At 37.0% G+C, this 11,335-nt stretch overlaps 2 protein-coding genes across 2 annotated transcripts; both read right to left on the reverse strand.

Annotated features, from left to right (window-relative positions):
- Positions 1–316: 316 nt before the first annotated feature.
- LOC113283273 (auxin transporter-like protein 3) lies at positions 317–3,272 on the reverse strand. The gene is made up of 8 exons (XM_026532480.1): positions 2,881–3,272; positions 2,597–2,782; positions 2,392–2,504; positions 2,058–2,241; positions 1,795–1,892; positions 1,338–1,545; positions 981–1,238; positions 317–882 (listed from the first exon to the last, which is right to left on the reverse strand). Exons 1-8 carry the CDS (start codon positions 3,046–3,048, stop codon positions 688–690), a joined length of 1,410 nt encoding a protein of 469 aa, XP_026388265.1. The 5' UTR covers positions 3,049–3,272; the 3' UTR covers positions 317–687.
- Positions 3,273–4,780: 1,508 nt separating this feature from the next.
- Positions 4,781–10,940, reverse strand: LOC113283274 (O-fucosyltransferase 10-like). Its single transcript, XM_026532481.1, has 10 exons — positions 10,226–10,940; positions 9,321–9,399; positions 8,641–8,708; positions 8,245–8,333; positions 7,343–7,540; positions 6,961–7,165; positions 6,668–6,835; positions 6,083–6,250; positions 5,788–5,975; positions 4,781–5,397 (listed from the first exon to the last, which is right to left on the reverse strand). The coding sequence occupies exons 1-10, from the start codon at positions 10,619–10,621 to the stop codon at positions 5,232–5,234; spliced, it is 1,725 nt and encodes a 574-aa protein (XP_026388266.1). The 5' UTR covers positions 10,622–10,940; the 3' UTR covers positions 4,781–5,231.
- Positions 10,941–11,335: the final 395 nt, after the last annotated feature.

Genomic DNA, 11,335 nt, shown 5'->3' on the forward strand with positions numbered 1-11,335 from the left:
GAGTAAGCCATATTCACTTTGGACCCGAATGTATGAAACCAAGATACAATCACACTATGCGGCAGAACCAAGATTTACACCAACCGAGAGAAATTCAAGAATGTTATGGATTACTAGGCCTTTTAGATTTTCAAACCAATGTTGAAATGGCACAAGAATTCTCTTGAATGATTAAGATTCATTGAAAGGAAGAGAGTTTGCCACCGTTAGTAGATAATTAGAAGCAAAACGTATGGTTCCTTTCATCCAGTATAAGGTGACCCATTTCATTTAGAGTAGGCCAAACAGAATCAGTCAAAGCAAAACAATCTCATAATAGATGCGTCCACTCCAAAAATTATTACCCACCATTATCAATCAATCAATCTAATAATAGTACAACAATGTTTCTTGATAACCACATACACAAATCAAACTAAGCTTGAACTAAAGGGAATCAAACCCTCACAAAACAAAGGGGGTTTGTTTCCTTCAATGAAAAAAAAGAAGAAGAAGAAGGTGGTGGGTTTATATAATAATGTAACCACACAAAAGTTAGAAGAAAAAAAAGAAGAAGAAAAGATTAGAGCCAAACCCTTTACATATGCTGCTATACCTAATACTATTTTTCTTTCTTTGGTAGATCTCAAACTTTGGTGGTCGTAGTAGTAGTAATGATGAAGGAACACAATAACTACTAACTTTTACTTAGTTTTTATGAGGTGGGCACTGATAGCATTTGGTGAAGAGACCAAAAGTGTTAATTTGGTTTATGAAGTTGAGCATACTTGCCCATCCTCCAAATCCAAACCCAACCACCAGAACCCAGCACACCACAAATACATTCAGAGAGAAAATTCCTGTCCATCCTCCTAGATATTTTGGTGGTCTCTCCACGGCATTCTGTTGCACAAAGGAAAAAAAAATGAAGTCAGATATAAGTGCACGTATGTATAATATACTTCATGTATTATTGGTCGAAGGATTTTATAATTTTGTACCTCTCTTGCTGCTGGAGAAACAAAGGTCAGCATATGAGCTAAGGCCGGAATTATGTAGACTGTGAAGCTAACAAGTAGAGCTCCGACAGCCGAATTGATAGGTCCGAAAAATGGAAATATTATAGCCAAGAACCATATGGGTATCACTACCGGAAGTCTTGCCAGAGCTCTTTTAAATATGCTCTTGACCTCGTGTATCCCGATGAATTTCTCCCACACAAAGTATAATGGAGTACAGGCGAATCCGAACGTAATAAACTGCATCAAGCAAGAACATAAAATTTCTCACTTTGATTCAGTAGCTTAGATACGATAATATAGAAAACAAGTTGAAGTTGAAACATCTGATTTAGTTACCTGATGAATGAGCATGAGAACAACAGCAACATCCCTAAACCCCGACTTTGGGAGCAAAGCGAATGCATTAGAATGAGTTAATAGCGCATCTCCAAATGCCCAGTACACCGAAATTGCCGACGGCAGAGTGAGTGTTAGTACGTATAGTGTTGCAATTAGGTATATCATCTTGAACTTTTGTGGCTTCCACATCGCATGCATTATTTCCCTATAATAATGATCAATAAAGGGAAATTAAGTCACAAAATTTAAACAATGAAAAAGGTTTTCAATGGTATATATAAAGAAATCTAAAGCAATTCAAAAAGTCCATAACTGTACTCAAACTAATTTCAACTTGATTCATATAAAAATCTAAAGGGAGATTTATTAATTTTTCTTCCACTTTTTCCCTTTATAGTAGAATAAAACTTGCTTCATTTTCTCCAAACACTTTCAAGTGGTGGTAAGTTCTTACACTGTAACAGCATGTCCACCAAAGGTGTATAAAATATTGGTGGCTCCAGTAAAATATAGAACCATTTTTGCCGGGCCAGAATGCACCACTCCTTCATTCTTCATAAAAATAAAAAAAATAAAAATCAAAGAAGAAATTAACATATATACACCATGCTATACAGTAACAAAAGAATTACCGGACATCGTATGAGCAGACAAACAGATAACAACATGTGTTGTCATGTCTCTTCTGAAAATATATATGTATATAATTATATATACCTGTCCATGGAGTAGGGATGCAATGGTGAGATACCATGCAGTGTAAGTTGTCATCACAAGGCCCAGAAAAGACCAAACTCTGTAATTATGGAAGGAAGGAACAAAAACAGTTGTAGCACAACAAGCTCCAAATATGTATGTCCAAGTTCTTTTGTCGAGATTGTCATTGATGTAGTAAATATTACTGCATAATAATATAAAGAATATGAATGAAAGAATGAACAAGCCGACACATCTTATCACGAATCAGACTCTTTTAATATATAATAAAACAGAAATATCAAAGCAAATAATGAAGTGATGTGCATATTCTCTGAAGAACAGCGAACTGTACCTTGCACAAGCAATGAGCTGAATCACTGATCCAAAGAGCAGGAAAGTGCAGTTGAAAAACAATCCTGCATTTCTCCAGTTTTTCCCCAGCAACCCATCAAGTACTTCAAACCACTGTCATAATCAAGTGATACTATCAAATTTAAGAAAAACACTAGAACAACTGAATCTAGCTAATAAGGAGAGTTTTAAGAATGTTTGTGTACCTGAATGACATGGTTTCTGAAATCCACCTTCTCTCTTTCTTTCCTGGTACGGTATTCAACGTACAGTATGCTTATAAGGTAAGCAGTCCAACTTCCCATTAACCCATAAAACAGTTGAAACACAATCCCTGATGCCATCCCTAGTTGTGAAAATGAATATGGCAACGTCAACAGCACTTGAGCAACCTACACAACACAAGATCAGAGTAATTTAAGTATATATTTCAACAGCTATAAATTAGAGACAGTAGATTATTAAAGAGACAACTGATGTCTGTCTAAACCTGGTTAGAAGCACAGCTAAACCAGGCATCATAAACTGAACCACCATTCCATAAGAAGTTGGAGAATTTGCTTCTACTAGCACGGCCACTTGCGTAGGCATCATCTTCTTCGCGTTCCATCTCGACATAGTTACCTGCAATGACTGTCTCAACTTTCTCGGATGTCATTTCTATAAATTATTTGGTTTTAATCAGACAACTTGTATACGTCTGAGAGAAAGAATGAGTCCTGGATAATAAGATTGAACTAGATCTAGAGAAAGAGAGGGAAGGATAAAGTACTGGTGATGCAGGTAATGGAATGAGAATCTGAATGAATGTGGCTATCTATCTTCTGCAAATATCACTACTACTACTAGCTCCAACTATAAGAAGCAGTACTGGTGATGATCTGCTTTCTCTGTGATATATATCAGTTTTCTTATGGTTTCTGGACCCTCACTCTCATGCAATGCACGAGCGGGCTGACCCACCACACAACATGCTTTTTTGTGTTATCACAATTCAACAACTCAATGTAATAATGCAAGTTGTTCGTAAAGAGATATACCCAATCCATTAAGGAGACAAGCAAGGCTAACAGTTAAAAGTATAGAATGGGATTGATTGGCATGTATACTATACACTGCAGTGTATAGTTACCGAAGGTTTATTTACAAGGCCGCTTTATCACGACGCTCCAGCTGCTGAGCCAGAACTATCAGCGACAACTTATTCGGCCAAAGAGAAAGCTGCTGGTCGGTTATGCGGGCCTTTGTCAGACTCGCGGTACCATGCATGTAGCCAATCAGAGGGAACATAGGTGCAACGTACGTTTATTAATTAATTGAGTGTGTATTCTTCTATACGTCCGATCTCTTTCAGATTCCAATTAAGAAGTAGAAGATATTATACATATGGTCGTATTTTGTCCTGTCAATTCTCTGAGATCTATTTGTTTGGTCATTTTAATTTTTCCCAATCAGTAACTCGATGACAAAAGGAAAAATACAAATCTACTATTCAAATTATCCCACTTGTTGAGTCATCAAATTTATGAACCGTAATAAAGAGTCCATGCATTTTATGCTACATTTCACGAAACGAGCAAGTAGCATGTATTTTATTATTTTTTATGCAAATTTGTCACCGTTCCTGCATAGTTAACTTGGCTATTTATAACTCTACCATTGTCGCCGTATAATACTCATCTCACAACTACTGTCCTCACATAAAAGTGAAATAGAAAATTAGTTTATATACGCAGGGTTTTCATTACAGAAAGGGCTATTGAGTGTATTGAGTTGGAGCGAATGATTGCACGGAGTTGCGTTTGTTGCTTAACATAATTAGAACACAGGTGTGCCAACTGCTTTTACAAGAAGAAAGACTCTCCCACACACATACTACTCTCACTGAGGTATAAAATTGGTCCCCGGTTCCTTTTTCAAAATCAAAGAACAAAGACCATTTTTCAAAAGTTTGTGTTCTTTATCTTAGCTTTTTTGCTTTTCAAAAAGACAAAGTACTCATTTGAATATGAAATCGCACTTGTGGTCACCTATAGGCCATGGGTATAGGCAGTGGTTGCAAAGCTCCTTTCTTGGGTTTTAGGCTTAGGGGTGCTATCCTGTAGTTAAGGAGCTTTGCAAGTCACACTTTTTGCTTAGAGGTGCTAACCTGTAGGTCTAGTAAATATCATCCAAAGAGAAAATAAGAGATGCAACTCCTCCTGGCCAGTACTTTGGATATCCCATGTATTACATGATTGTAGAACTAGAAGCCTGGATAGTTTTACAAATGCCAAATAAGATAAGGATCATTTTGTAAGCTTGATTCGTCATTCTCTATAGGCAGCAGTTGTACGATAACGAATTCAATGATCTTTTCTAGATATATTCTTTCACTGAGGTTAGATGACTTTTACCTGATGCGAAAACCAGAACTTCCATTTCTAACAAATCCATAAGCACTGACAGACTGGAACTTTACAAAACTTGTATGTATACCTGGACAGCTGGACTCTTTGTCTATACAATACCCCAAGGGCACAATCACCTCTGCAGGGTCTTCCTAAGTGACATAAAATATAAGAAAAAATGATAAATGGGACAATAAAGTAAAGAAATAACTTGAGGCAAGGCGAGTTGTAGGCCACACACACTAGGACTTCGCCCTAATACAGCATGACTCTTGACACTCTGCAAGTTAACGTATTCTTAGAACATATGGAGCCCTATGTTGCAGTACCCATGTCAGAGAGTAGCATGCAACTTCTGATGGCTGATGAATGCACAAAATACGGAAACTGCGAAGGTGATATGTCTCTTACATGGCAGATAACACTTATCCAGTTCCTTGACATCATGAAATTACCCGGGAGTTGAATATGAAGATCCCTCCACGCACATGCACTCTTCAGATGGGTACGCGTAGACTGAAGTTCTTCTGCTGCCCATTCTGGTTTTCAAAAGCATCTTTCCCTCGCGATTGCTTTTTGCAAGCATAGCTTCCATCTGCCCTTTAAATGTGTTCCAACTGTGAAATCGAATACAATAAATACAAATATAAGTACTTCCGAAAGGTAGAATATTCATCTATACAGTTAAGGGAATGACCTTCCCAATAATCAAGAAACTGGAAAGTTTGCTTTTCTCATACCCTTGATTTCAATGCCTACAAAAGACGTAATTCAAGCATTTCTTAAGCTTCTGAAAATTTTAATTCAATTTGGAACTACCTCAGGAGTTTTATTAGTTCCAAGTGTTAAAGATTTATATACCGTCAAGAAGAGAACGGATACGTAACAGTCACAAACACTGATAGCAGTGTTTCACTTTTTAATACATGTGATATGTTATCTCACATGCAAAACACTTGTACTTCCTAATTGCTTGGGTAGATCCCTGATGAGGAGGAAAAAATGACCTGATACTCGTGTTCTGTAGCAGTAGAACTAGCTTGCTTTTGTCAGGTTTGATGGTCTTGGCATGTCCATAAAGAAAGCGTCGATGGCCCATTAGAAAATGTGGGAAATTTCCACCTTGACTTGTCACAAAGACTTCACTGTACAAGCACACAGTGTAATCCAAAGCAGCCAACCTTGAAGCATAACCCTGTGAAAGAAGGCACTTTAATTAATCTGTTTATGGTTGAACTGTTAGAAAATATGGAGAATGAGAAACTAGATCCCCACAGACTAAAGAGTAGCAAGAAGAATCACCTCAAATGGTGCAAGTTCATCTAAGGTTGCCAAGGACTCCTTGGTCTGTAGAAGAGGGAACATCTGAAGTAGAGGAGCTAAATTCCGTTCGGCCTGGTATATTTTGCCAGATGCCAGATATATTGAAGTGTTGTTACCAAAACCCATACCCCTAAGCATCATCCCCACCTATACTGACAAATAAAAAAGATCCATAAGTTATAACCTATTATGATACTGAAGTTATTACTCAATGAAGAAAGATATGGTGTTTATGTAGTGTATGTTTGTGCTTCTAACAAAAAAAGTTTAAAATACATCTATAATAGGGAAGTATAAGTATTGAACTGCAAAAATCATTGTATTTATGAGCGTTACGATGGTAAGTGGGGACCAACAGCATAAATTTAAGTTCTAAAGTAGATATGAATTTTGCCAGGCAGTGAAGAATCCTCCCCTACAGAAAATACTTCATTGACCCCATAAGAGGACTCAAATAATCACCCCTCCAGGGACCACATGGTGGACAACATTGGGATAACATTTTTTACCACGACCCTTTTATATTACTTAAAATTCAAGACAGGCTAAATATTAATCAGCTACCTCTAAGGGAGTCATGGGGCATTTTCCATTGATTCGATTCTGGCCAGGTCTAATTATGTAAGTTTTGCGTCTGAACTTGTCCCTCCACCCTTTTTCACGGGCAGCTTCCATTTCCATTTTCTCAGTCTCCCCTCCATCATAGACGCAGCATGAGAAAGCCACCATATCCTATTGGTTTGAGCATAGAAGAAATATTTTCTCAGTTTTTCAGTTGGAAACCTACTATAATTTGCATAAGTAAAAATATAACAGTAAATATTTGATCGGGAATCCAATAAAGTAAGCATCACTACCTCTTCGAAACGAAGGTGGACTGCCACATACTTCCCACCAGTCTTGGTGCTCTTCTCAATCATGCGTCGAACCAACTGCTTGGCGACCGCTGAGATGGGATCAGCAAATTTTAGTGCTTTATAATTGGTCAAGCATCTAAGATACTGAAAATTGGGTGGAATTTCCATCGCCAGTCTGTTTGCAAACGGGGCTATGCGGATAACTCTGCATCAAATGAAAACATGGTCAGAGTCGCCAAGGAGAATCACTTAAAACTTAGAAAAGAAAGATGATACATAAAAGAAACTATGGGGCCTAGGAAACTCTAAATGCGAACCAAAAGAATGCCCAGACATGGAAGAAATGGAAGGGCTTATTTGAAAATGAGGGTTGTTATAATACCCTTTTTCATGCAAGATAGATTGGACTTCTCCCAAATAATAGCTTACTGGAGCCCAAGCTTTAACTCTGATATTCAAAATATTACTGATGTTGTAATCATATTGTTCCATCAATACCTTAGGTAGCTCCCTGATCACTGTCACATGGCTCTCAAGCGTGGATATAAAATGGTCTGTATCGTAGATATCTCCGAAGTCACTACAAAGTGCATAAATTAGTAGCGATAAGTTAAAGGCGACCAGCTTCCAGATTACTTGAAGGGATCCAGAAATGAAAAAAAAAAAAAGCAGAAAAAAGGATGTTACAGATCAACAAAATTATTGTTGCAATCCAACAATAATTAACTTATTCAGATGACAACATATAAATGATTCATCTTTGCAGAATTTCAAGCATAATTTCTTAGAATTAATTAGTCTAGAAATGAACACCCACTTCGCTACTTAAGAAATTACTTAAACATAACTCTCAATAAAGAAAAGACCTTAATAATTCTTTCGAAGGCTTAGCAGATTGCAGAGGACAGACTACAGAGGGCCAAAAAGTATGACAGGCAAAATAAGTTACGTAGAGAACCCACGGTGTCTGACCTATGGCGATTTGTGCAATTAGATTTAACAACGAACCTGCCATACAGAAACACAATGCTACTGCAAGCATGAGGGATCAATAGGTGGTACATGGAAAGAGTTGTAGTTTTACAAACAGGAGCTCAAAAATCACCATCGGATCTGTTTAATAGACTGCCTAACATATTATCTATCTCTTTTCTTCTTTTTAGGGTAATAGTTGGCCAAAGCAAAAACTAAGAAAGATGAGTTCTTGGCTTTTGCTGTATAACCTGGTATCTATGTAATGAAGAAAAAAGAACAGATAGTGACTAAAGAAAAATAAGTTCTCACCTTGAATCCTGCCAGATGTTGTGGAATTCAAAGCGAGGAATGACAAGTACCGCATTCAAAATCCCCGCGACAGCCACCGCATTACAAATCTGCCAGCAAATTGTGTCTAGTTTTAAGAGTGTTCACAGACACAAATGGTGAATAAAGTACCTCGACATGTTCATTTATTGTTTTGCGACAAGGGTATCTTCAGAAAGTTAGCAGATTCAAAGGCCTATGAGTGGAAAATATTTATTTTATATCAACAAGACAAAGCACCATTAGCTCTATATATTTATGGATTTATCTAGTATGTTTTCAATTAGACTGCCTGTCGCGGGACTCCAAATGAAAAATATGTTAATGAGGTGTCTGATTCACCAAGAAGATGTCATTCATATGAAAATCATCACATACCGAAGAACGTTGTTGATTAAGACCACCATTTGCGTCCACAATTAAGTAACCCCTAGAGTCAGACAAACCTGAAAACATTTATAGATGTTAACTAACTACAGAGGACCAAATTGATTCAATGCATAAGACATTTTGTAGTTGTAGTATATGGTGGGTCGCACATACTCCTATGAGCTTCTATTTGATCAAGTGCCATATTTTGGTAGAGGTATTTTAGACAGCACAGACAATTGAGAACCTATTGAGTATTGAGCTATTTACTGCTTTCCTAATTTCAAATATTTTTTTTTTTTCAGAATCAGATTAAACAAATTTAGGCCTAACTTCCGATCTGAAGTAGATATAAATCTGCTAGGATCATTTAGTCAAGAGTTTCAAACAGTTTTTTAGGGACCTGCTGGTTTTCTTTGATATAAAATGCACTGGGGATTACAAGTATAATTACTTTTTTGCTTATATTACTAGACTGACAGTAAGCGTATGCACATTTAAAATCTTTTGTATAGACAAACTAAGACATATGAGCATCGCATCCATCTTAAGTGTTAGTGATTTAAGAAAACCTGTTCAACATACAGGTTCCAGAATTAAAAGCTGAAAATTCCGGTTTACACTTTGTGTTGCTTAAAGTTAAATACTGAACAAGACTTCAAAAAACAAAGTCCAAGATCAAAACATACCAGAGTGTTGTACAATGGAAGTATCAGCACAAGCTTTCTGACTTTTCAGCCCAGGATCATATTTCCATACGGAAGACAACTACAAAGTCCGAGATACAATGTCAAATATGTGCGACATTTGCACTAGAAAATTACATCAACTAACAAAGAGTAAATGTACAATCCTGCATAATCTCAAATGCAATTTGTATATCTATGTAGACCAAATGATAAAATGCAAGCAAAAGTTCCTAGATTAATGGGGATATAGCTTCTTTAACTTGTTGATTAAAAAAATAATTTTACACAATTGTACAACACCACAACTAATGGAACATGAACAGCAGATAACTGACAGATCAAGTAAAATTATTGCACAACACCATGTTAGTGCTGACAACAATTTATTCAAGAAACTCAGAAATTCTTTTTTTCAAAGAATAATGCATCTAATCAGTCTAACATTGGAAACTTCCTTTTCTCACTTAATAACAAAAAAGCCCAATTCTCAAAACAAAACTTTGAGTAATCCTGAAAAACATCTTCTAATTGAGACATTTTGCTCTTTTCCAAAACACATACTGTAAAATCATATGCACTTAAATTTTTCAATGACAGAAAACAAGTAAAGAAGTAGACAGTTTTAATGTCACAGCAAAAACTAGTAAAATCCCCACCAACTTGACAGAACCCCTACAACTACAAGGACCACAGACCTAATGAATAATGCCCATTTTTGGAATAGGAGTTAAATGAAATTACTCAAGATCCCCTTTTATCTTGCTAAGAATGGCCACATTGCTTTCCGATTAACATTAATTTTACCATTAAAAGATCCCCCACTTCATCAAAACTAATAACTAACAAACCAGATTGAACATAAATGAAACCTAAAATGTAGAAAACCTAAATCGGGAATCACAAACCTGAAGTGAAGAAGCATTATCAGACTGGATTTGGGGCAACAGCTTGATGAAGATCTCAGGAGAACGGTAAATAGAACCAGGAAGAGGACTTTGATTTACAATGTCGGCAAAATTCCCCAGATATATACAAAAAACTGAGATATACAACAAAGGTAATACTAATAAAAACCTGAGATTTCTAATTAAGACCATAAAACTACTACTAATTCGATTTTGGGGTTTTCGTAAATCAAATCTTCTCCTTGTTCTGTTGTTGTAATGAGGTGGAGGAGCACTTGGGGAAGAAGGACGACGACGAGGTGAACAAGAAGGTGAGCTAGGTGATGAATTACTTTCACTACCACTATTACTATGAAGAAGAAGATGGTGGTGGTTTTCTTTCTTGTTTAAGGCCATGCAGAAGGGGAGAAAAAGGAGAAGAGAAAGACTTGTTTGATAAAAGGAGAGAATCTATGTTTGGAAAAATGAAGTCTGTTTTTTCATTTTTCTGTGGATTATTTGGGTTGCAGAGGACGACCTACGTGTAAATGGAATTGAAAGTCGATGACAGAAGACAGAGAAGGTACTACAGATGAGGAATTGAAAGCTTCTGTCTGAATATGTTTGGTGTACGGAGATTCAGTAACATCGCTCAGTCAGTGAACTGTGGAAACAGGTGAAAGAGTAGAGATTGTTCCGAGATTGTTTGACTTTGAGGGGGAGAGCATGGTCTAGATTGGAGTATTGGACCTGCATATGAAACTTGTGGTTAGAGGGTTAATATAGGAGTCGGAAGTCTTGGTTCAAGTTCCTTTACTAACATCTCTCGGTTGACCTCTAGTAAAGGATGGATGAGTCAGCGGTTTGACTCTGACCAAGTCAGACGAATCTGCTTGGTGTTTGGCTTCGTGCATCTCTTTCATCATGATTGAGATTTCTGGTTCGTTCAAACATCGTAGCAAACTTCCTCCAAAGCTTTTACGATATAAGATTCCTTCGTGGAATACGAATCTGACCTTTGTTTTATCTTGATCGCCTCCTTCTTATTGGTGGGGAGCATACCGTCACGAAGGTAATGAGTGTATGGCTCCTGCCAGTCCCCAGCGTGACCAATATTGAAAACTTCTAATT

Source organism: Papaver somniferum, chromosome 5 (assembly GCF_003573695.1).
Source record: "Papaver somniferum cultivar HN1 chromosome 5, ASM357369v1, whole genome shotgun sequence".
Lineage (NCBI taxonomy): Eukaryota > Viridiplantae > Streptophyta > Magnoliopsida > Ranunculales > Papaveraceae > Papaver > Papaver somniferum.

Coding starts and splice junctions, on each gene's coding strand:
- LOC113283273 (XM_026532480.1), bottom strand. CDS start 3,048: ATGACATCCGAGAAAGTTGAGACAGTCATTGCAGGTAACTATGTCGAG. Junction 2,505..2,596: donor TCAGAAACCATGTCATTCAG/GTACACAAACAT, acceptor TGATTATGACAG/TGGTTTGAAGTACTTGATGG. Junction 1,239..1,337: donor TTCTCATGCTCATTCATCAG/GTAACTAAATCA, acceptor TGCTTGATGCAG/TTTATTACGTTCGGATTCGC.
- LOC113283274 (XM_026532481.1), bottom strand. CDS start 10,621: ATGGCCTTAAACAAGAAAGAAAACCACCACCATCTTCTTCTTCATAGT. Junction 7,541..8,244: donor AACATCTGGCAGGATTCAAG/GTGAGAACTTAT, acceptor TGCACTTTGTAG/TGACTTCGGAGATATCTACG. Junction 5,398..5,787: donor CTACAGAACACGAGTATCAG/GTCATTTTTTCC, acceptor TCGATTTCACAG/TTGGAACACATTTAAAGGGC.